This window comes from Monodelphis domestica, chromosome 1 (assembly GCF_027887165.1).
Source record: "Monodelphis domestica isolate mMonDom1 chromosome 1, mMonDom1.pri, whole genome shotgun sequence".
Taxonomy (NCBI): Eukaryota; Metazoa; Chordata; class Mammalia; order Didelphimorphia; family Didelphidae; genus Monodelphis; species Monodelphis domestica.
The window spans coordinates 715,518,970-715,542,692 of record NC_077227.1 but is presented as its reverse complement, the minus strand read 5'-3'; the positions used below and the strand labels follow the sequence as shown (position 1 = coordinate 715,542,692).

Genomic DNA, 23,723 nt, shown 5'->3' with positions numbered 1-23,723 from the left:
AAGGATTTGATTCTGCGATGAGACAAGCGAGTACTGGAGTTGTTAAATGACCAGAACCTATTCATGGGGCTCCTTTGATAGCTGTTGGTTTCCTGGTAGCCTCTTCTGCCTCATGGTCTCCCATCTCCTATCTCTCATAAGAAAGCAAGCTGCCTCTGTATATATAGATTGCTCTTATGGAAGTTTTGATTAGCAGGGCACATCTGAAGGCAATTCCACAGCCTCTAAGATTCTTGATGATTGGACCATCTCATTTCCTTGAGTCATCTGTTGGTTTACAAAAAGCTTTTGCTTTTCCCTTGACCTAATCCAGACTTGCACAGGCAGCTAGTTCAGTCATTTTGCTCCTATAACATACATTATATGGAAGGATTAAAAGCATTGGGAGCCTCAGCATATATTATGTGGTGCCATGCCCTAAGAGCTCCTTAAGTAAGTAGGAGCTATGGACACATTCAGAGCCAAGGAAGAGGCCCATGTTCTCAGTACTACAGAACTATGTCTTCCCATCAGCTCTGGGAGTCCAAACTCTTTTTTCCACAGGATGAGTCAGGGAGCAGGAAATGGCAGCATAGAGCCCCTCGGGGGTAATGGACCACCCATTGTGGCAGAGACATCACGAGTGGAAGGAGCTTGTGGACACTGGAGACAGAAATAACATTGAGCTTTGTTTCCTTTCCAACATTAGGAAGAATTCAATGACTATGAAGCCAATGACCCATGGGTGCAACAGTTCATCCTTAACCTTGAGCAGCAGATGGCTGAGTTCAAGGTGAGCATCACAGGCCTCAGAACTTTAGAACTGTTCCCTGTGGCGCTGTCGATGGAGCCCTAAGCTGATGTCTGTCCTCTCTGTGTAGGCTGGGCTCTCTCCCGTCATCTATGACAGTCTCACCAGCCTTATGACCAGCCTCATTGCGATTGAGTTGGAGAAAGTGGTTCTGAAATCCACCTTCAACAGGGTAAGGCCCCTTACACCCACCCACAGGCTCTGGGCCACAGCTCCATGAAAGGTTACTTTTCCTGCTCTTTCCAGGCTCCTGCCTGACATTCAAGCCCAATACGTGCTCACTTTTCCAACCTTATGCTGTCTTACTCTCCTTCTTGCACTTTCTGCCTTGGCCAAACCAAACCGCTCTGTCCTTCAGACATGTAGCATCCTCTCCTCTTTCCTTCTCTTTGCTCCCCCTGATCCTCATGCCTAGAATGCCCTTCTTCCTTTTCCTTTTGGCTAATTCCTTCCCAACTCAAATCGACTCCTTCAGGAAACTTGGCCTAACTCCTCTGATCAATAAATGACCCCTCTCTGGATCTCACACAGCACTTGGTTTGGCACATCTCTGATGTAATATTATTTATTAGTGGCTGCCTCTGCCTCTATGTTCCATGAGGGTTAGGGGTTGGGGCCGGGCCTGGACCCCCCCCCCCCCCCCCAGTCCCTTGCATTGATCTCTGCATTTATTAGATGAAATGAGCAAACATGTTCAGAAGTCCAGACTTGCAACTTGAGTCTCCCTGGGCTTTTCCCTCTCACAGCTGGGTGGCCTGCAGTTTGACAAGGAGCTGAGGTCCCTCATTGCTTACCTTACCACAGTGACCACCTGGACCATCCGAGACAAGTTTGCTAGACTTTCCCAGATGGCTACCATCCTCAACCTAGAAAGGGTAAGTAGAGGCTCTGGTCTGGCAGTAGCACCCCTACCCCGACCTTGCCAGGGAATACCTTGGGAAGTAGACAAGTTTCAAGAGCCCATCTCTCAGGGGACAGAGGGGACCTGAAGCCTTCTGCATTGTACCATAGAAGCATCCCATATGGCACATTCCACTGAGGAGAGCCAGAACTGGTATCATTCTCTGCCCCTCTAGCAAGAACCCAGTGGCCATCCCCTTAGTAGCAATGCCTATGGGAATGCATTTTCTCTTTGCTGACCCTGCTCTGGCCTCCACTTCAGGTGACAGAAATCCTGGATTATTGGGGCGCCAACTCAGGCCCTCTCACGTGGCGCCTGACTCCAGCTGAGGTGCGCCAGGTGTTGGCTCTACGAATTGATTTCCGCAGTGAAGATATCAAGAGGCTTCGCTTGTAGCTGGCAGGACACGTTCATCACACTCCATGGGTTTTCCTGGGGCTCTCAGTGGTTGAGCCCAGAGAGTGGTCAGCCTGAACATTCCTAGCATTTGCTGCAGGCTAAGGCAGGCCTCAGTCAAGCTGTCTCTCTGTCATGGCACTGCCTGGGGGCCTAGCCCAGAACAGGTAAATAAGCCACCCTGGATATCTCTCTGCCTTCCCAGTTTGACCAGACCCACAGAGGAGTTCCAAGCAAGGAGATCATGGAGCTTGGTGGCATATTCTTTTCATATTACACATTCCCTAAAGAGGAAAGAAGAGCCATCCCTTGGGCTAGGAAAAGCATGGCAAAGACTCAGAATGGGGACAAACATGGGCCATTTTTCTGCTATGGGAGAGAACAGCCACCACCTCAGACACTACAGAAAACAGTTGTATTTCCCTTCAGGCTGGGCCGATAGTCTTCTTTTAGGGGATTTTTGGGGGACATTTGGAGAACAAGAGAGATCCTTAGGAAATGATGAATGTTCCATTATATTTAGTGATCACACTAAATAAAGACAAACTTGAAGACTAGTGGGTGTCTACTTTCAGAGAAGGGCTCCATCCTAGAGAGGGAGGGCAAAAAACTCCAGACAGCCCCCCACCCCACCCCATCCCAGTACCAAGCAGCAACACATGGGGACCAATAAAGGCTCCTCAGCCATTCACCACCCACCCCAGCTAGGAAGACACCCACAAGGGAAATGGCTAGATTATTATTGCTCCTTTTCGCCCAGCTCCCTCTGAACTATCCTGAGCATATCACAATGAAATGGGCACTTTCAATGTGGATGGAAAAAGGCTCTCTAGGGCCACCTTTAAAGATTCATTGGTTTATTATCACTAAAAATCCCAACCTAAGAGACCTGGTTCTGGTGGTCACCTGTGCAGGGGTCCTGTGTCCCCTTCAGAACACAACTCAACATTTGTTTTGTTAAAATCTGAATTTGCCATGACTTTGTACGGTTTCTTCAGCTCAAGGCTAGAGGACTGGCTGCGTGTGAAGGGAACATCCCACCATACTCATTGTGCATGGCATGAATGAATCCCAGCCTCAAAACGACTATAGCATTGCTCCCTGCTCCTACTAGCCAAGTTGCTAATATATGAGTAGTTCTATGAAGCCTGGTGAGAGGGAAGCCCAGCTTCCTCTGTAGGGAAGGGCAATAACCTCCATAGTATATTTTCTGTAGCTGGGCCAAAGTATGCAGAAAACTTATAAACAGCAGGGGCATTCTAGAAGGAGGAAAGAAAAGACAAGGATTCACAAGGCCCCTTGGTGTGCATAAGGACAACTGGCTTGATTTCTGGGTAAGGAGGGGGTGGCCAGGCCAGACTCCTGTCAGTAGGCAGTATCCTATGTCCTAAAAGACTTTGGGACCTCTGATTCACCTACCAAATGAGAACACTGGACTAGATGAGCAATAAGGTTTCTTTAAACTCCTTTGATCCATTTGGGCCAGAGGAGGAGTGGGCCTGGTGGTACTACAGCCCAACAAAAATGAAGGTCAGGGCCCTCATCAATATCCATTTACCCAATTTGTAGAAATGAATTGTGACTGGAGAATTAGCAGCATGACCCAGGAGAAAGATAGCAGAGTTCTCTTAAAAGGCCTGTTCCCATGGAGGGGACTCCCTAGTTCAGTCCCACATTAGCTCTCTCTGCTCATAGTGTTCTTCCATTGCAAAGCAAAATTTGAGACCAGCACAGTCATCAGCCAGCAAGGTGGGCCCCAGCTCTGAGTTTGAGCCCTCCACCTCATGACAGGAAGATGAGATGAGGTCCTTCAGTCTCGTGGCTGCAGCCAAGACCATGCTGATGTCTGCTGAGACAGGGGAATCCCCAACACCCTCCCAGCCGTGTCCAGGAGGAAAAAGAATGGGCTTGCCAGTGGTCTCAAGTCCCCAGAGAGAAACTAAAGAGAATGGCATTTCCCACTTCCTATGAGGAAAGCAAAGAAGCCAAGGCTCCCTAGCACGAAGTTTGGGCTCTTCTCTTCTGGGCCCCACAACAGAGCCTGGCTGGACCAGGGCCTGGGGGTCTAGGATCCATCAGGCAGAAGCATCACTGGCCAGCACCCTCAGGCTGAAGCCCTGGGTGTCCACCTCCACCAGGTGGATGCTGTAATTCTCCAGGCCCTAGGAAGGAAGGGCAACAAGGAAGAGAAGCTCTAGGAGCAGGAGAGGCCCTCAGGAAGCCCTGGAGTTTGGCCCGGCAGAGAAAGGGGCAACGGAGGGGAGCCTCAAACTCCAGGGACTCCCTCTCCCCCCTCCACACCCCTACCCTGACCCAGTGGATACCTCCATCTTAGCCAGCACCGCCTCCAGGACCTCCTTCTGCCGGGGCTCTTTAGTCAACAAGTAGAGGAAGCCTCCACCCCCGGCCCCTGCCAGGCTCTGGCCATACACGTAAGGCTCCAGGGCGTCCATCATGCGCCGCACAGCCTGGGGCTCACAGCCCGGGGCCATGCACTTCTTCTGTCCCCAGTACTGGGTCAGACACTGGCCCAGAAGGGGCAGGTTCCCTGCAAGGGGGACAGAAAGCATTGGCAGCCCAGGATTCACTCAGGACAGGGATCACCTAGAGCCAGACCCAAGAGGATGACGACCCAAGGGTCTCCTCACACCTGCCTCTCTGCGCTCCTCTCCCTGCTGCCTGGCTATGCCCCATCTCCCGTGCCTAGGAGCCCTTCTAGTGGTTGGCACTTCCGGGGCTGCCCTGGCCTATTGCTTCCTAGGGAAAATAGGGATGGCACAGGCTGGCCCCTGGCCTGCTTTGCTCCTCCTCCCCAGCGCCCAGCACTCAGATGCCTTTGGAAGAGCGCCTCGGAGAGGACTCGCCTTGACAGAAGGCCCGGGCGCATTCCTCAGCATTGCTGATCAGGGCCTGGGCATTGTCTACCACCGCAGGCAGCCGGGCATACCAATTCCTCAGGACATCCTACAGGGAGTGACAGGGACAGAAAGGGAAAGGGGGAAAGGGTCAGCGAGGCTGCAGAGCCTGCTAAGGAGGCTTCCCGCTCCGTCCCCCCCATTCCCAGGGCGAGGGCCGGCTGGGCGATAGAAGAGCCCACCTGGAGCAGGTTTCGGGCCAAGCGGGTCTTGCCCGTGTACACCAGGAGCAGGTGCTCGTTGAGGGTCTGTATGAAGTCAGGAGGCACCGAGATCTCTTCCACCTCCACCTTCAGCGGCAGCTGCGCCCTCGATCGCCCTATCTTGATGCCCGGGACGAGGCCGCCCACCTGGTCTTGCCAGCCGCCTCCTGCAAACCCCAAGGCCTTGTCACAGGCATGCTTAGGACGAATCTCCCAAGCCCTGTCTCCTCCTCCGATTCATTCAGCAAACATCTAAGTGCCTGCTGTGGGCCCGACCCTGTGCAATGGGCTGGGGTTCTCTCTCTCTCTCTCTCTCTCTCTCTCTCTCTCTCTCTCTCTCTCTCTCTCTCTCTCTCTCTCTCTGTCTCTGGTCTGTCTCTCTGTGTCACACACACACACACACACACACACACACACACACACACACACACACACAACTGCCTAGGCCCAACCACTCTTCTGCCTTGGAACTAATACACAGTATAACTCTAAGCCGCTCCCTGTCCTCAAGGAGCTTCCATTCTATTGGAGGAGGCGTGAACAAATACAGGAGGCAGCAGACTCCTAGTCCTCTTCCTCCAGCGCAGGGCCAAGCTCTACCACTTAAGGGCTCTGTTCCTGTTCACTTCACTTAATCTTGCCGAGTCTCAGAACTCGGTAAATGAGTTGTTTTGGTTCAGTCATTTTTCACAATGTCCCGTGGCCAAGACTCTTGGTGCTTCCATTTGGGGTTTTCTTGGTTGAGACACTAGAGTGGTTTGCCATTTCCTTCTTCAGCTCATTTTACAGATAAGGAAACTGAGGCAAACTGGGTGAAGTGACTGGTCCAGGGTCACACTGCCAAGACGTACCCAAAGCCAGATTTGAACTTGGGTCTTTTTGACGCCAGACTTGGTGCTCTACCCTCCGCACCACTTAGCTGCTCCAGCTCTAAATGATAAAGCTCTATAAATACATGAAATAGGATTACTATGGTTATAACCTGCGTGGACCAGCTGTATCCAGCCCAGGAATATAACTTGAATGAATGAATGAATGAATGAATGGCCCTTTCAGTCAATTCCCAAGTAGAGGAAGTGAGCCGTCCAGCTTTTGACCCAGGAATGGGTGTAGAGGTCCAGGGGAAACTCATGGCAGAGCCAAGCCAGGATGGAGTCCACACGTGTCTGCAGCCCCTCCACAACCCTAGGAAATGGTGTCCAAAGATTGGTGGGGAGCTCCAGGTGGTGACAGACTAAGATGCCCCGCCCATCCCATGTGGATTACAAAATGGAGGCCGGCGCCGGGCCAGGTCACGGCGAACTCCTCGAGGGCGGGGGCCGGCTGGGTCCTCTGTCCAGCTCCCAACACTCCGGCACACAGGAAACCCCGAATCAACTCTTGCTGCGGGCCGGCCCTCAGAAAAACTCCCATGAGCCCCCTTGGCCCGCCCCCCAGCCTTGCCTGGGCCTCCTTCCCCCGCCTCCTGCCGGCGTACCTGTGGTGAGCATCTGCTCCAAATGGAGAACGGCGTGGATCAAAGCTTCGGTGCCCACCTCTCTCCCCGCCGCCCGATACAAGGCCGCCAGCACGGCCCCGGCCAGGATGCTGCTGGTGCCTAGGGGGAAGGGGGGCAGCGGCGTCTGCCTGGGCTCCTTCCCAAACAGGGAGGGGCAGGGAGGGGCCAGGAGCGGCTGAAGGCGGGGCCAGGCCAGGAGTCCGGGCCGGAGGGGCGGGCCGAGGGCGGGGCCACTCACCCAGGCCCGAGCCGTGGGGCAGGTCGGACCACGTGTGCAGCTCGAAGCCGCCCCCAAAGCCGTGGAGAAGCTGGGTCTGCAGGGTGTTTGCGGAGGGGAGCTGCACGATCTGGGCACAGATGAAAGCCGCCTTCAGCAGGGCCCCTGCGAGGCCAAGGAGGATGCCGTCAGTGCCGTCCGCGTGGGCGCTTCTTGGCACGTGGTAGATGGACGCCATTTCTGCCGGCAGCCCGCACATCCCTTCCCCTCTCGCTCCCCCAGACCGTCCCGGGCCACAAACGGCTTCTCTGGACAGGCAAGAAGCCCGGCAATGGGCGCAGGTCCGCCCTGTCCAAAGGGCCCTTCACAAGTGCCCTCATCCTTGGGCAACTCGGGGGGGCATTTGGGACCCCATTTATAGACGAAGACACGAGCTGGGGCCACAGAACAGTGGCTGTGAAGGAAGGCCGCCCTCTAAGAGGGCCCCAAGACGGAGAGCCCCCCTAAAGAGGAGCCCTGCCGGAGCAGAGGTGCTCACCCGGGGCGTGAGGCTGACAGTAATCCCGCAGGTCCTCCAGGCTCTGGCACACTTCGCCCGAATGGGTGCCCGTGGACAGCTGCAGCTCGGGCTGGGGGATCCGGCGCACCCTGGCCCCGATGGGCCTCCGCCCATCCACCAGGACGGCCAAGTCCACCACAGCTCCTCCATGCTCGTAGGTGATGGGCGGCGTGTCGCTCCAGCCCCCTGCGGGGAGGATCCCCAGCTCAGCGGGGCTCCCGGACCCCCCTCCCAAGCAGCAGCCCCGGGGCCGGCGGGGCAGAGGCCTCACCCGAGAAGTCCACACGGGCCGGACACTCCACCACCACCCAGTGCCCGAGGGGCGGGCATTCCACGGGCACTGAGGTCACGAAGCGGCGGGCAGAGATCACCGCCTGGCGGATAAGGATCTGCTCGGCCCCTTCATAATGGCGGGCAGCTCTCACCAGCAGGGCCGGCCTGGAAACACCAGATGGGAAGAAAAGATCAGAGGAAACTGGATGGAGGAGGGGCCTGGCCCAGCCGTGGACCACTCCCCACCCTTCTTCCCTCACAAGTGAAAAAAACTGGGCTGCAAAATTGGGGTTATGGCGTGTAATGGAGGGGGCAGCCGGGTGGCCTAGAAACCGGGAGGCTCTGGGTTCAAATCCAGCCTCAAACACTTCCTAGCTGGGTGACCCTGCCAAGTCTTAACCCCCACTGCCTAGCCCTGACCGCTCTTCTGCCTTGGGACCGAAAAAGATGTAAAGGAACTCTCTTGTGAGCTGGTTTCGGAGCCTTGTGTGAACAGATGCACAGGGAAGCAAGCAGGACCCAAAGAACCTCGTAGACCATGACCGCAGCATGGGGAGGCCACAACGCCAGAGGACTCGAAGCGTGAGAGGGCACGGATTCGGCATTCAGCGTCAGGCACGGTTTGGGCGGGGGGTGCAGGAGTTTGTTTGGCTTGACGACAAACAAGAGTTATGTGCTTTGTTTGTTTTAAGGGGGTGAAGAGATGGAGAAACAGAGTTTGGTTCATTAGGGGAAAAAATTAAATTTTAAAAAGTGAACTGGGTCAGAAATGAAGTGATTTGGGCTCCACTCTGGACCGCATACCCAACTACCTGAGGATGAGGTAAGCTGGGGGACCAAAGAAGTTGTTTCATCTGTCACGAGAAAAAGGCTTTGAAAAATGCAAAATGAAAGCTATAGAAGGACAGATGCATGGATGGACGATGGACAGATGGACAAATGGATGGACAAGATAGACGGATAGAGAGATGATATAGACAGATAGATGGATGGACAGACAGATGGACAAATGGATGGACAGACAGACAAATGGATGGACAGAGAGATGACATAGACAGATGAGAGAGAATATAGTAAGGACTTACTAAGTGCCAGGCTCTGTTCTAAGTACTAGAGATAAAAAGAAAAAGATGATCTTTTCTCTCAAGGAGCCTATATTCTAATGGGGAAATCATCATTACTATTATTATGAATCACCACTCTTCCATCCCCTCCTCGAGGGGCTTTCCCCTTCCTCCTCCCCAACATTAATCCCAGGTTTACCTGCCCAGCCACTTGTCCCTCTCGCGGGCAAGTTCTTCCACACCCCTAGCCATGTCTCCTTTCTCCAGGTACTGGAAGGCCAGGGCCCACTCCTGGTTGGCTGCCGGTCCACTCCGAAGACCCCCGTGGCCCCCAGCCATGCAACCCAGGACATCGGCTATACAGGCCAAGGCCCGGGCTGCCACGCCAGGATCTTGAGCCTGAGCTGCAACTGCAAGAGGAGACAAGAGATGGAGAGGGCCACCAGGGTGCCGTCACTCCCCAATGAAGAGCCAACAAGAAGAGCCCACCTTTTTTTCTGCTTATGAACTTCGCTGGAAGCCGACTGAAAACTGCCCCACAAATTTCACTTCTACCTGCTAGAAGTTCCCATTATCCTAGTGACCAGTGGGTTAAACAAAGCTAGGGATGCTATCTCGAGAAGGTACCAGCCAAAATACACATGTGCAAAATTATTAAGATTATAATTTAATCATAAAAATAGAAAACAAAACATGTCTGTTCCCTAAAACCAATTAAGCAGCAAACATTTATTATGCAACTACTCTGGGCCAGTCACTGGACTCAGCACGGGAGCTACCACAAACACATTAGCTTTATTATTATTATTATTATTACTGTTAGTGCTAGTGCTATTACGACTACTATTACTACAGGCAGCCCTCATTTTATAGTGCTTCACAGGTACTTCATTTTTTTTACAAATTAAAGTTGGTGGCAACCCTGTGTCGAGCAAGTCTACTGGTGCCATTCTTCCAACAGTGTGTGCTCCCATCGTGTCTCTGTATCACAGCTTAATGATCCTCCCCAATATTTCAGACTTTTTCATGACTATTATTATATCTGTTAGTCAGTGATCTGTAATTCTGTTAGGACACCAAAAACCACGTCCATACAATGAACTTGATCCATCAATGTGGTGTGTGTTCTCACTACTCCTTGACTAACTGTTCCCCACCTCTCTCCCTCTTCTTGGGCTTCCATATTCCCTAGACACAACGATATTGAAATCAGGCCAATTAATAACCCTATAATGGCCTCTAAGCATTCAAGCAAAAGGAAGAGTCAATCCATTGGGCAAACTTCATTGTTGTCTTATTTTAAGAAGTTGCCATGGTCACTCCACCACCCCAACAGGGCAGCAACCATCAATACGGAGGCAAGACCCTACCCCATTGAGTCTCATTCCCTTGAAACCTTGATTCCTCTTCCTCCCCTCATACTATAAGTATTCATGGAGAAGGTTAAAATGCTCTCCTCCTTCCCAGAAATAGTTCTTATATTCCTCCTTCCCAGAAATAGTCTTAATGGGAGACCCTAAAGAGCGTGAAGCAGAGTAGAAATGAATTTGCAATGATGAGATTTGGGACACTGAAAGATAAGAGGGAAATTATGTTTGGGAGGAAAGAGCCCTTTTTAGTAGGAAAGGGAGAAAAGGATACATTTAGACTAGAGGTTCTTAACTTTGTGGGTGTCTTGGAGCCCAATGACAGTCTGATAAAGTCTACAAATGCCTTCTCAGGGATTGATGAAATAAAATTAATAGGATTACAAAGGAAACCAATTCTCTTGAAATAAAGATATAACCCCCTCCCCCATCCAAGATCACTCATGGTCCCCACTCATGGAAATCACCCAAGGTAAGAACTCCTCATTTACACTTTACAGAAGACAAAGGAATAGGTGAGGTCTGAGTTCCTCTATACCCTCTCTAATGGAGTAATCTCCCAGGTGATGGTCATTTTCCCTGACTGCCCCCCAGGTCTGGAATGCTCCCCTCATCTACACCTCCTGATTTCCTTCATGCCTCAGCTAAAATCTCATCTTCTCCAAGAAGTCTTTCCCCAGGGAGTGCCCCTCCTCGGTTAATTATTTCCAATTTTTCTTCCTGGATTTAGCTGGTTTGTACAATAATTGTTCGCGTGCTGTCTACCCCACTGGATGGTGAGTCCTACAAGGACAGGCACTTTCTCCCTTTCTTTCTGTCCCCAGAACTTGGCATGGGGCTAGCTCATAGTAGATTCTTCCTACATGTTTATGGACTGATTGACTAGCTAGGCTATGGAGGGCATCTAATGATGTTCTCGCTCACCCTGGTCCAGTGTGGTCAGCAGCAGGCCGTGGTACCCCTCATGGGTGGCAGCCCTGATGAGCGGAAGCAGGCTGAGGTCTCGACGTTCCTCCAGCACATGCCGCACCTTCCCCTGGGCCTGTTGGAAGAAGAGGGCCCGCCGAGAAGCCAGCGTGGCAGCCTGGTCCAGGTGGAGCCGAAGCTGCTTCCAGGACATGCGCCAGGCGGCCCTCCAAGCCTGGAGGAAGTCTTTGCCAATGGAGTTCAGCAGCCACAGCACATCCTGGGGGCCTGGGGACCGGGAGGCGAAGAAGACAGGAAAGAGTCGAGCGGTAAGAAGACATCGTTCTGCTGGCTGAGAATCCATGTCCCAGATGTCTCCATCCCTGAGGCAAGGCAAAGATGAGGATCAGAGGGTCGCAAGAAGGCAAGGCCTGGCCCTTCTGTCACACTTGGGTTGCCTGAGAACTGGAACCCTGGGACAGTGGGTCAACAGGTGGACCTTATTCCATTCGATGGGATGTCACTAGGAGGGCAGGGGCTCAGGCTTAGGGCTAACCACTGCCAGCCCATCTTGGAAGAGGGGCACATCACCACCGCTGCCAACCCCAGCCAAGGAAAAACTGTCCACATCCATTTCTGGGCCAAATGACAGGGGAAAGAGAGTATGAGGGACAAGGAGAAGAAATCAGGTCCATCTAGATAATATGGAATGGTCCACACCACCCCGAAGGCTGGGGACTCGACTAAGGTTTCATGAACCTATAATGCGTGGCACAGGAGAGAGAGAGGGTAGTTGGCTCTCAGACATCTGAGATGGGAGGATTCTCCAGTGGGAAGTGGTCCCTCATCCCCACTGGGGTCATCCAGGCCCTATGGCTGCCTTGATGGACCCAAAGGCCCTTACCGGATGCCTGTTCTCTGGAAGAACTCATTCCATGGCACATTGAGATATGTACCTTTCTCCAATATTGGGCACTAGAGAGGGAAGAGGTGGGAATAGTCAAAAGAAAACAATTAGCAAGTAGTAGTGGGAATAAGGAGGCAGAGAGAGCAAAGGCCAGAGGGAGGTGGAGATGAGTAACCAATCAGCCCTGGGCAGAAAACAAGGTTCAAACCTTCTGGAGTGGAAAAAATACAAAAAAAGGGTCTATAGCATTTCTTTTCTTTTCTTTTTTTAATTTTTAAACCCTTATGACTGAGACACCCTAAGAGAGTTTCTAAAACCAACAAGTAACCACAACCACACTGCTCTCTCCCCCTTCCCCACCCCTCCAAAGAAGCTGCCACTTGAGAGCTAATGAGATTGAGTTTTACCCAAGAGTCACCTCTCTTCTGCAGGGCTTAATTTTCTCATTTATAAAAAAGAAGGGACTTCACTAAATAGCCTCTAGAAAAGTCCCTTCCAGTGCCAGCACTCCACGATGGCATAAAATGCTCCTTGTGCATGTCAGTCCATGTATAAATAAGTCCTTTTGGCCAAGGAGGAGGGAATCCAGGGAAAGCTCTCCCAGGTTCCTGGCCTCGGGGAGCTTCTCTGCCTACTTAGCTTGGTACTGTTGGTCACTGTGAAGGCTGTTGGATGAAGGAAGGGGGAAGGGGATGCCTTCCCACAAGACTAGGAGCTACTTGAGGGCCGGCGTTAGGTCTTCCCTTTCCTATGCCCCCGGTGAATCGAGCCCAGGCAGCCAGCACCAGCTTTATGAGCTGAGATGATCTCTACAGTCCCCCTCTCTAGGAACCTTCAGGTGTGAAGGGCAGCTGGACCAGGCACAAGCCTACCTGCCAGTCATCTTGGCGCCCAATGAGAGTGAACACCTGGATGGAAGTGCCCTGCAGCTGGATATGGTGTCCTTGGAGGATGACGTCGTTCAGCACCAAGCCGTGCAGGTCCTTGGAGGAGGCCACGTCCAGACCGAGCAGGAGGCACCCGGGGCCGATGTGGATGGGGCCCTGGTGAGGACAGAAGGATGTGGTTGTTGGGAGTTCTCCTCACCAAGGACTTGCCCCAGATACAGAGATTTGTGATTCGGTCATTTTCAGGCATCCCTGACTCTTCTGGATCCCACTGGGGGTTCTCCTGGCAAAAATACTAGAGTGATTTTCCATTTCCTTCTCATTTCACAGATGAGGAAACTGAGGCAAACCAAAGTAAGGGATCTGCTCAAGTCTCGCAAAGCCAGTAAGAATCTGAGATCAGATCTGAACTCGGGAAGATGAGTCTTCCTGACCCTGGGCCTGGCACTCTCTCCACCATACCACCTGGCTGCCCCTGATATAGAGATCACGAGGAGAAATTTCAAGATCAGAGGCATAGAGGATTATTGCAATACTCTTCAGACCTTGACTCTCCAGTCCATCCTCAACAAAACTCTCAAAATTCTGTTCCTTTAGCATGGGCCCAACCACATCGCTCCCCTGCTCACAAAGCTTCCATGGCTCCCAACTGCTTCTGGGGTGAAATACAAATGTGTATTTGGCAGGAAACACCTTTCCCCATCTATAGCTCTAGCCTACCTCCCCATGCCTCACTCTCACATACTTCATGCTCCCCCAAATGGCTCCACTCGCAATCTTCCATGCGTACAATTCCACCCCTTCTCACTTTCCCCTCCCAGAATCCCTCACTTCTTTCAAGGCTGCTCAGGGGCCCTCGCCTCCTGGACATGGGCCCTGAAGGGTTGGGGGGGCAGGGCAGACAGGTGGAGAAAGAGCAGCTTTTACCTGGAGCTGGCAATGCTGAATCATACTCCCAGCGCCCAGGCGAACCTCTCCCTCCAGCAGGCTATTGACCACAGAACAGCCGGCTTCCAAGAACTGAGGATTCTGTAAAGGCGGGCAAAGAAAGAAATGAGCCTCGGCTCGGAAGGTGGTTTCCATCCAATCCTCTTCTGGCTCCCTCCTGTAGGGTCCAGCCCCCAATCTGGCTCTCTCCCACGGCCTCTCCTCATTCACTGCCCCTCCCTCCTCTCAGCACCTCTGTTCATGCTTTATCCCAGGCCAGACTGCTCAGCCCACTCTTCTCCAAATGTTCCAAGCCCATCCTTCAAGGCTCATCGGAAGCTTTTCTTTTCTAATACCTTCTCTCTTAAAATCAATACCGTGGATTGGTTCCAAGGCAGAAGAGCGGTAAGGGCTGGGCAATGGGGGTTAAGGGACCTGCCCGGGGCCACCCAGCTGGGAAGTGTCTGAGGCCACATTTGAACCCAGGCCTGGCTCTCTCCATACTGAGCCATCTCACTACTCCTGAAGCTTTCCCCGATGTCAGAAGAGCAAGAGATGAGAGTTCACCGAAGCCAAATCCCTTATTTTACAGAGGAGGAAACAAGTTCGAAAGGGAAGTGACTCACTTAAAGTCATATATTTAAGAGACAGCCCACAATGAAGCCCTCTGAATTCCCATCCCATGTGGACGTCGCATAAAGGAAGTGTGTTTGGGGAGAGCTGACTCCCCAGCTAAACTCTGAGCTCTTTGAGGACGGGGACCATCTCTCGTCTTCTGTCCCCCGCAACGGCTGGGCGCAGGGGAGTCTCCAGGGCTGAGGCAGGAAGGAAGGCACGCTCACCTCCACCTGGGAGTGCACGACCTGAGCAAAGAGGTCCCGGGGAAGCATCAGGCTGCGGAGGTGGGCACTGGCTGCCAAGGTCATGTAATCGTAGGCGCCGTCTGGGATATAAGCTGCGGAGACACAGACCACACGAGGGTGTAGGGGAGTCGAGAGAGCTGGGTATTCCCAAAGTCAAAGCACTATATAAACTGAGTTATAATGATGATGATTATTGTCCATGGAATGTCACCTCCCCTCTTCATCCCACTGCCTGGGCTTAGCCCAGCGATTCATTTTGGGAGGTTTGTATATCTTGGGCCATTTTGGCAAACGTTTGGAGAAAACCATTTTCAGAATCATTTCTTTTCAGAATCGTTTCTAAAAAGAATACATTGAAATAAGCAGGATTCCAGAGGTTAGTGAAAATAAAGATGCCATTTTTCCCCCATCCAAGTTCATGGACCCCCAGAAATCTATCCCAGGTTCAGAACCCCTGACTTAGACCCGGGACCCTTTCAAAGGCTCGGGTACAACAGAGATCTCCCCTCCGTAAAGGCATAAGATGATGACGTTACAGAGAAAAGAAATTGGGCCAATTCTTTTGTTCACAGGGATGAGAGAGAAATGGGGCTTTTTCCTCTTGGGGAGGGGACGTGTAGAAGCTCGGCAGGTTCTGGGAGGTTCGCGCTATGGCAGAGAGGTCTGTAGAAGTCACAGCCCCCCGGCGAGGTAGGTACTTCACATATTATCGTGACCATTTCAGAGGTGAGGAAACAGAGCTGGTACGTGGAAAGGGAAGGGTTTGAATCCAGCCCTTTATGACACCAAATACAGTGCTCTTTCCCACAGCCCAGAAAGTAATGCCCTCTGAGCACCATCAAGGGTTTCTGATGGAGGGGATCCAAACGAGGGCACGTAGGAGGCACTTAATAGACGCCTGTTGGCCAAGTGGCACTGTTTCAGCCAAGAGGCTGAGGGCAAAGGAAGAAGACGACATCATTCCTGGGGAAGTCCCCTTATCAGACTAACAGTCGCTGTCCTCAAGTAGCTCCCAGGCTATGGATGAGACAAATTCAGAGTAAACAGTAGGTAACCTCGGAGGTGAAGGCACTACCAGCTGGGGGTGATGGGCAAGACATCCTAGAGGATGGGGTTTGAGCTGAGTCTTAAAGAAAGTCAGGGAACTAAGAAGGGGAAGTGAGGGGAGAGTGTTCCAGGCACGAGGGGCTACCAGTGCAAAGGCAAGAAGATTAAAGAGGGAGGGTCATGTGGTAGGAAGAGCAAGAAGTCCAGGGGAGCTGGATCAGAGAGTAACATGTAAAAAGACCAGAAAGGCAGAGAGTCTTCTAAAGGAACCATGGTTTCTTGCAGCCCCACACCCCACTCCATGATCCATCCCGGCCCTCCCCAGCGTGCTCCCCAATCCCCAGGAATCAATCATCAGAGCAGACAGAGTTCAAACCCACCAAGGCTAAGAAGCTGGTCCCGGAGCTCCTTCCACAGTACAGCCCGTGCTCTCCGTTGGTTCCCCGCTTCCTCCATGTCGCCCTGACCCACCTCAGGGTGCCAACCAGCCAGAAAGCTCTCACGGTTGACATCTCGTGCCATGCACAGCAAAATGTCAAAGAATAACGACAGCTATGAGCAAGGGCTAGAGTTAGAGAAGTCATGAGCTGGTCAGGGGATCCCAGAAGACTGGGACCTTAAAGCCCCTTGTCTCAGCCTACATTAGCCACGGACCGGAGGATGAGGGGTGAGAATGGAGAAGGCCATGGAGTATTAGCAATGTCTACAGCCATATCATGACATCAAGGTCTACCCAGTAACTGGGGAGAATCAAGTGAATGTCTGGGTATTTTTATATTGAGATGAAAATAGTGATACCATCTTCCCAGGACTAACCCTCCTCCACATTGTAGGCTCCTCAGTAACATCCTTGTATGGGTGCAGGAAGCTTAGAGGAAAGATAAACTATAGAGAGGCAACTTTTCTGATATCATTGCCTCACTACCCCAAAAGAAGAGATAGACGCACAGACATGGACAGAACAAAAAAAGAAACAGAGAAAAAAATGAGATGGACAAAAAAGGGAAGGAAGGAAGGAAGGAAGGAAGGAAGGAAGGAAGGAAGGAAGGAAGGAAGGAAGGAAGGAAGGAAGGAAGGAAGGAAGGAAGGAAGGAAGGAAGGAAGGAAGGAAGGAAGGAAGGAAGGAAGGAAGGAAGGAAGGAAGGAAGGAAGGAAGGAAGGAAGGAAGGAAGGAAGGGAAAGAGAAAAAGAAAGGAAAAAGGAAAAAAGGAAGGAAGGAAGAGAGAAAGAAAGAAAAAGAGGGAAAGACAGAGAAAGACAGAAAGAGTGTGAGAAAAAGAGTGAAAGAAAAAGAAAGGAAAAAAGAGAAAAGGAAGGAAGGAAGGAAGGAAGGAAGGAAGGAAGGAAGGAAGGAAGGAAGGAAGGAAGGAAGGAAGGAAGGAAGGAAGGAAGGAAGGAAGGAAGGAACAAGTGAGAAAACGACAGAGAAAAATGGAGAAAAAAGAGAGCCAGAGAAAGGAAAGAGAGGGAGGGGAGAAAGACAGAGACCAAGAAGAAGGTAGCGAGATATAGGAGAAGATGGAAGAGTGGGACCATGGGAACTTCACCTGGACAGGTCGAGCACCAGAGTCCAGACCCATGTAGGTGCAGGCGTCCAAGGGTGGTGAGACATGAGTGGCCAGGAGTCGCTCAGCAATCTCCACAGAGAAAAAGACAATGCCAGAGACCTGGAAGGAGAGTGAGATGGTTGAGTGACCGCCCAGGAAATGGCCAAGGGGAGCAGGCTCTGCTGCCTCACCACCAGCCCACACTGGCTCCTAATAATCTTTCTGAGCCCCATTTTCTACTATGAAATGGCAACATTAATCCCACCCAGAGTTCTTCTGAGGATGAAATGAATTTACGTTCAAAAAAGCCTTTGCAAACCCCCATAACAATTCTGTGGTATTATTGGTGCAGAGTTTATTCTCACTTTACAGATGAAGAAACCAACAGTTAGAAGGGAACTGTTTTGCCCAGGGTCAACAGTTCATGAGGGTCCAAGGTGGGATGCCAAGCCCAGGTCCCTCCCAACTTCCAACTCCGAAGCAACCCAATGGTTCTCTCTCATACCAGTGGCACTCTTCCATCCGGCCTCGCACACTGCTGTATCTGGGCCTCTGAGCTCTGGTAGAAAATGTTAAGGACACAGCCCTGTGTCAAAGGAAGAAGAGGCAGCATCATGACTGGGGAGACCTGGGAAGTCAGCCCCCTAGTCTCTCAGCAGTCCCCCCACAAAGGTGCTGAAATAGAGGGTGTCCAGGAGGGCTGGTGGCAGCTCTGGGATTAGGAAGTAGAGAAAGGACAGAATCTGGCAAAGAGAATGGGACAGAAGGCCCTGGACTAAAAGGTCCCATTAGGGGACACCCAGGAGGCAGGATGGGGGTACCTGGGAGTCAGTGAGGTAGACCCCATGGTCCTGGGCATAGGTCACACTCCCAGGCAGAGAGAACACTCTGGCTCCTTGGAAACCATCCCAGCAGATCTCTGAGGAAAAGGGAAACTGGCTAGTCAGTAATGGCAATGCCCCCTCCCCCAAAAATATTCACAGGTCTTTTTTATAGCAAGTCAGCAAGCAATTCTCATTTATGAAACACCTACTATGTGCCAAGAACTAGGAATAAAAAGAAAGGGGGAAAAAGCCCTGTCCTCGAGGAGCTTAATTGTCCAATAGTAGTCATGGTAGCAAAAAACCTGGAAACTCAAAGGGCATCCACCTATTGGGGAATGGACAAACAAATTACAGTAAATGGGTATAATTCTTGTGCTCTAGAAAAATGCAGAGAAATCTAAGAAGACTTGTATGAACTGATAGAGAATGAAGTAGGAAAGACCTGAGAACTCTGGAAGACCAAAGGTGTTGCCTGTTATCCACATCCTGAGAGAGAAGGGATAGACTCCAGAGGCAAGAAGAAGATGGACATTTTTGGACATGGCCAATGTGGGATACACATTGCATGTATTAGGTTTAAGGGTTTGATGATCCTGTTGTGGTGATCGTGTAGCTTCACTTTTTTTCTCTTTTTTTAGAGGAAGGGGAAATGGGGAGGAATTTTTATTTATTAAAAAAATAACAAAATGATGCTTGATATAAGCCTCTTTGGGAGGAAATAAAGAGGGAAATTGTGAGCATATAAAACAAAAAAATATGATAAAATTGTTTATATTTTTAATTGAAATTTTTAAAAAATCTATTAAATTATTTTCTATTTTAAAAAATCTTTTTTAAAGTGATGGTGGTCTTAATAGGTGGGGAAAGAGGTAAAGGGTGGAAGAGAATTTGGAACTCAAATTAAAATAAATATACACATTGATGGTCCAGGGCACTTAGGCTCAGGTGGAAGTCCTTCCTCAGTAAAGGATTGGTGGAGTTACACCACCCATTTTTCAGAGATAGTGTAATGAGGCTGTCTCAAAGGGAGTGAGGAAAGACAAGTGGAAGAAAACATTAGATCCATGACCCAGAGTGGAGGCAATGGGTTTTGCCTCTCCGCTACTAAAGACCCCAAGCCCATCTCAACCTGAAAATCTAATTACCTGGGCTTGTTGGAACAGAGAGAATCATGTCTGTGCTGCAGACCCAGACACCTGGTGGGGAGCCACGGCCCAGCTGTAAAGAGAGAACACGGTCCATGGGCAGCTCAGCCCAACAGATGAGGAGAGAAGAGGTGGATGGAGGGGTGGTGCCAAGACCGCTTCTTTCTGGCTTCATCCCCAGTTGACTAGAGCCACCACTCTAGCCGTTAGCCCCCAAAGTCAAAAGAATAAACAGGGGCTTCCAATTTTGCTAGTGGCCCTCTCGCCCAAGGGCCTGACCGCCATGATAACGGGAACTTGTAGACTCCCATCCAGCTGCCCTTCCTTTCATTAGCATCTTCGCACAGTTCTGATGAATGTAGGGAGGCCAGAACCAAGGTATTCAACCATCTCCTAACCGAAATGTCCTCTAGCAATGAAGCCTTCCCTCGAGGAAGGAGGAGCCAACATTTATTAGCTTTTAACAAACATGATCTCCGCCTGGACCCAGGGCACTCAGTCATGACAGGGTGAGGGTTGGGGGTAGGAAACTTTCTGGGAGGAGTGTTATAAATAAAATATTAAAGTCCTGTCATGTTTAACGGTGAGCACTCAAGTAGACTAAAGGGATGATCTCACCCTGTGTGTCATGATGTCCAGCAGCCGGTCCAGGTTATAGGTGAGAGCCTCCACTTGGGCTGCAGGGTCCACCAGAGGGAGGCAGGTGAAAGCTCGGCCGCAGTCATCAAAAGGAAAGTCTCGGCCCTAGGGAAGGAGTGAGGTCAGCCAGAGAAAGGCTTCCCATGTGGCAGGACTGAGCCCAGAAACGGACTTGTGGCCCTTTGGATGGAGGGAAGACAGAAGAGAGGGGGAGAGACAGAGCTTTCCCCCTTCACCTCCCAATCAGGGAGAGCCTATTCCTTACCCCTTTGTCTCCCTTCTCTGACCAATGCTGGGTGGCAATTTCAAAATCTTTCCTATGGCTGGTGGAGAACCTCTTAGCTCATCTCCTTCCTGGGCAGAATTCTTTGGGATAATCTGGCTGAGCCCCTCCTCCTTGACTAACTCCCTGTTTCTATCTCTCCCTTGTCATTCCCTGGAGGAGTAGAACAATGACATGGACAACAGAACCATGGATAATCCAAAGGCCTTGGAGCCTGGCACTGGAAATGCTGCTGCCTGTTCTCCCGCCTTTAGAAGAAAGAAAATCATTCTGGCATATTTCAATGGATATTACGTTAATCCGAACTGTTCACTTGCTCAAAAGCCCTCTCTCTAGCCAGCTTGGAAGACAGGAGTGTACAAAGTGGAGGGAGAAGCCATCCTCAGACAAAACATTTTATCCAACATATCTAAGGCACCTGGATCACTCTGAGCCAAGTGTGTCAGCCTCAGCATGCTTCTTTAGCCAAGAAGGTCCCTCTTTACAGATGGGGACACATAAGAGTCAGGGGGCTGCCCTGGGGAAAAGTGAAGCTAGAAGCCAAAGTTCCCAATTCCCTGTCTATCTGTCTATGTGTGTGTCTGTCTCTGTCTCTTTCTCTCATTTTCTGTCTCTGTCTCTCTCCTCTCTTTTTTCTTTCTCATATTCTCTCTGTCTCTGTCTCTCTCCCTGTCTCTCTCTTCTCTCTCTCATTTTCTGTCTCTTTCATTCTCCCTGTCTCTGTCTCTCTCTTCTCTCTCATTCTCTATCTCTCTCTCTGTCTCTTCTCTGTCTTTCTCTCTATCTCTCTCTTTGTCTCTGTCCCTCTCCTCTCTCATTCTCTCTTTCTCTCATTCTCCCTGTCTCTGTCTCTCTTCTCTCTCATTCTCTCTGTCTCTCTATCTCTCTCTCTCTGTCTCTTCTCTCTCTGTCTTTCTCTCAGTCTCTCTCTTTGTCTCTGTCCCTCTCCTCTCTCATTTTTCCCTGTCTCTGTCTCTCTCCCTCTCTATCTCTCTCTCATTCTCTCTCTCGCTCTATCTCTGTCTCTCCTCTCTCTGACTCTCTCTCTTTCTCTGTCTCTGTCTCTCTCCTCTTTCTCTTTCTGTTTCTTTCTCACATTCTCTCTGTTTCTGTCTCTCTCTCTTCTCTCCCATTCTCTGATCCTCTCTGTCTCTGTGTCTCTCTTCTCTCTTTCATTCTGTTTCTTTCTCTCATTCTCTCTCTATCTCTCTCCATCTGTCTCTGTCTCTTCTGTCTTTCTCTCAGTCTCTCTTTGTCTCTGTCCTTCTCTCTCATTCTGTCTCTTTCTCTTTCTGTCTCTCTCTCTTTGTCTCTCTTCTCTCTTTTTCTCATTCTCTCCCTCTCTCTTTGTCTGTCTCTCTCCTCTCTCTTTGTCTCTCTGTCTCTGTCTCTCTCTTCTCTCTCTCTGTCTCTTTCTCTCATTCTCTCTGTCTTTCTCTGTCTGTCTGTCAGCTCTTACTCTCACCACTGAACCTTTTCCTTATGCCCAGGATGACCATACACAGCTTCATCTATTCCTGGGGTTCATAGCCTTGTTTGTGTCCTGGCCCACTTTGGCAGCCCAATGAAGCCAACGGATCCCTCCTCAGAATGATGCTTACATAACATGAAATATGTCAGATTACAAAGGAAACCAATTATATTGAATTAAGATGTAATTTCTTCCCTATTCCAGTTCATGGACCTCCTGAAATCTATCCATGAAAGTGCCCCTGATCAACGGGCTCACCCCACTCTCCTCCACCACTCACCATGTGCATGATAAGGATCCGGGCTGTGTGCAGGACATCCGAAGTGACTACCTAAGGGGAAATGTCAACAAGGGGTCTTAGACTCAAGCCTCACTTCTCGTCTACTTCTCACTTCCACCCGACAGCCCACAGCACGGGTGGAAAAAGCTCCCACCCACAAGTGTGGCAGGTGGGACGTGGGGTAGTCACTCATCTTTGGCTTCTCTGACAGGGCTCTTTCCTCACTACCCAGCCCCTCTGGTCATTCCTTCATAGCCTTTCATGCTGGATTATCCTCTTTGTCCTGTCAGTTTCTCCCAATGGGTTTCTGGTCTATTCTTTTGCTCACTCTCTCCTTTGGTGGTATCATCAGCTCCCATGGGCTCCATGATCATCTCTAGGCAACTTGGTGCAATGGCGAGTGCTCTATCCACTGGGCCACTTAACAATGATTATTATCCCATTTTATAGAGGAGATCTAGAATTTCAGTGATTTGCCTAGTCACACAGCTAGTTAAGTGGCAGAGGTAGGACTCACATTCAGGTTCCTGAGTTCCTAGCCAGTACTTTTTCTACTACAAGGAGGACCCTTCAGATTTGAGCTGCTCCCACATCTAAGATCTAATTAAGCTTCACATCTTTCTTTTAGGTAAGTAGAAAATGGATCGTTATGCCCATTTTACAGATGAAGAAGCTAAAGCCTAAGATTGGCGAACCAGTCCTGTTCAAAGTCTCACGTCGATTAAGTGGAGGACCAGAACCAGAGTCCATACCTCTGAACGTGGGCCCGGGAGTTCCCCCAACAGGCCAGCGGCGGTGGGGACTGGGGAGGTGGTGCTGAACTCACCGTATAGCCTGCCTGGGCACTCAGGTGCTCTGCAGCCACCAGGAGGGCATTGAGAGTGGCCCCTCCACTGCCCACTTGTGCCTCGGGATCCTCTACCGTGAGTAGGATGGTCTCTCGGGGTATCTGCTCTCGCTTTTGCCGCACCTCGAGCTCTGGGACCAAACCAAGGCACATTACTCTCCCCCACTGTCCTTCCTGTCTCCTCACCCCTACCCCCCAGAACTCTGGCTCTTCTTCTTCCCCTGAGCCTACTCCAGTCCCCCAACCCTGGTGGGTGCCCTTAGCCACAGGTTTGTCAGTGCCACCACTTCGGCCCAGAAGAGCAGTATGGGAGTTAGGAGGGACAAGTCTTCAGGCTGACGGCAGCATCTGGGGGAGTCCTGATGGAGAAACCAGAGGTCTAAGCTTGCCACCCCAGACCTTGCTCTCCCACGGCAGCGCCGCCCTTTCCCCATAGGGTACAAAGCCCACAACCAGACAACGTGCAGTTCTCCTGATATGCTATTTGTCGGGGTACCTGTCTCCCCCATTAGATTGTGAGTGCCGTGAAGGCATTTGTATCCCCAGCACTTAGCACAGAGCCCGGCACACAGTAGGTCCTGGATAAATGTTGATTAATTGATTGATCCCTCTCCTAAAATTTAAAGTCCATAAAGGCACGTGCCCCATCTTTATCTCAGTTCTGTCTCCCACCAGAACCTAACATGGTGCTCTGCAGGTGTGTTTACCCAGAAGGGTTTATCACTGTGATGGGGGCTATGTGCCCTGAGGTTTCTGATCCTCAGGGATAAAAGGTGTCCAGGGCGTACCCTCTTTCCAAGGAATATGGAGATACTAGGTCTGCTCCCTGGGGATGGTCAGAAATGGGGGTAGTGGGGAACAGCTGGATGGCTCAGTAGTTAGAGAGCCAAGCCTGTCACTTCCTCTCTGTGTGACCGTGGAAAAGTCACTTATCCCCCATTGCCTAGTTCTTACCACTCTTCTGCCT

At 50.9% G+C, this 23,723-nt stretch overlaps 2 protein-coding genes across 7 annotated transcripts in view; one reads left to right on the top strand and one right to left on the bottom strand.

Moving 5' to 3' along the window:
• COG4 (component of oligomeric golgi complex 4) overlaps positions 1-2,644 on the top strand; it is a 34,393-nt gene extending 31,749 nt beyond the window's left edge. The window contains exons 16-19 of the mRNA XM_007477518.3: positions 689-772; positions 861-962; positions 1,537-1,665; positions 1,953-2,644. Of these exons, the coding sequence (XP_007477580.1) occupies positions 689-772; positions 861-962; positions 1,537-1,665; positions 1,953-2,087 (450 nt within the window). The 3' untranslated portion in view covers positions 2,088-2,644. The remainder of the gene's footprint in view (positions 1-688; positions 773-860; positions 963-1,536; positions 1,666-1,952) is intronic.
• Positions 2,645-2,927: 283 nt separating this feature from the next.
• Positions 2,928-23,723, bottom strand: part of FCSK (fucose kinase) — a 36,311-nt gene continuing 15,515 nt past the window's right edge. For all 6 annotated transcript variants that reach the window (XM_056824599.1, XM_056824588.1, XM_056824592.1 and 3 more), the window contains 22 exons: positions 22,736-22,887; positions 21,910-21,960; positions 19,855-19,980; positions 19,237-19,309; positions 18,089-18,186; positions 17,773-17,853; positions 17,268-17,387; positions 16,101-16,272; positions 14,653-14,765; positions 13,811-13,912; positions 12,869-13,039; positions 11,994-12,064; positions 11,108-11,472; positions 9,016-9,226; positions 7,751-7,917; positions 7,459-7,665; positions 6,942-7,085; positions 6,683-6,802; positions 5,185-5,372; positions 4,952-5,051; positions 4,412-4,635; positions 2,928-4,249 (listed from right to left, as the gene is read on the bottom strand). In XM_056824599.1, coding sequence (XP_056680577.1) covers positions 4,163-4,249; positions 4,412-4,635; positions 4,952-5,051; positions 5,185-5,372; positions 6,683-6,802; positions 6,942-7,085; positions 7,459-7,665; positions 7,751-7,917; positions 9,016-9,226; positions 11,108-11,472; positions 11,994-12,064; positions 12,869-13,039; positions 13,811-13,912; positions 14,653-14,765; positions 16,101-16,272; positions 17,268-17,387; positions 17,773-17,853; positions 18,089-18,186; positions 19,237-19,309; positions 19,855-19,980; positions 21,910-21,960; positions 22,736-22,887 — 3,143 coding nt within the window. In that variant the 3' untranslated portion in view covers positions 2,928-4,162. The remainder of the gene's footprint in view (positions 4,250-4,411; positions 4,636-4,951; positions 5,052-5,184; positions 5,373-6,682; positions 6,803-6,941; positions 7,086-7,458; positions 7,666-7,750; positions 7,918-9,015; positions 9,227-11,107; positions 11,473-11,993; positions 12,065-12,868; positions 13,040-13,810; positions 13,913-14,652; positions 14,766-16,100; positions 16,273-17,267; positions 17,388-17,772; positions 17,854-18,088; positions 18,187-19,236; positions 19,310-19,854; positions 19,981-21,909; positions 21,961-22,735; positions 22,888-23,723) is intronic.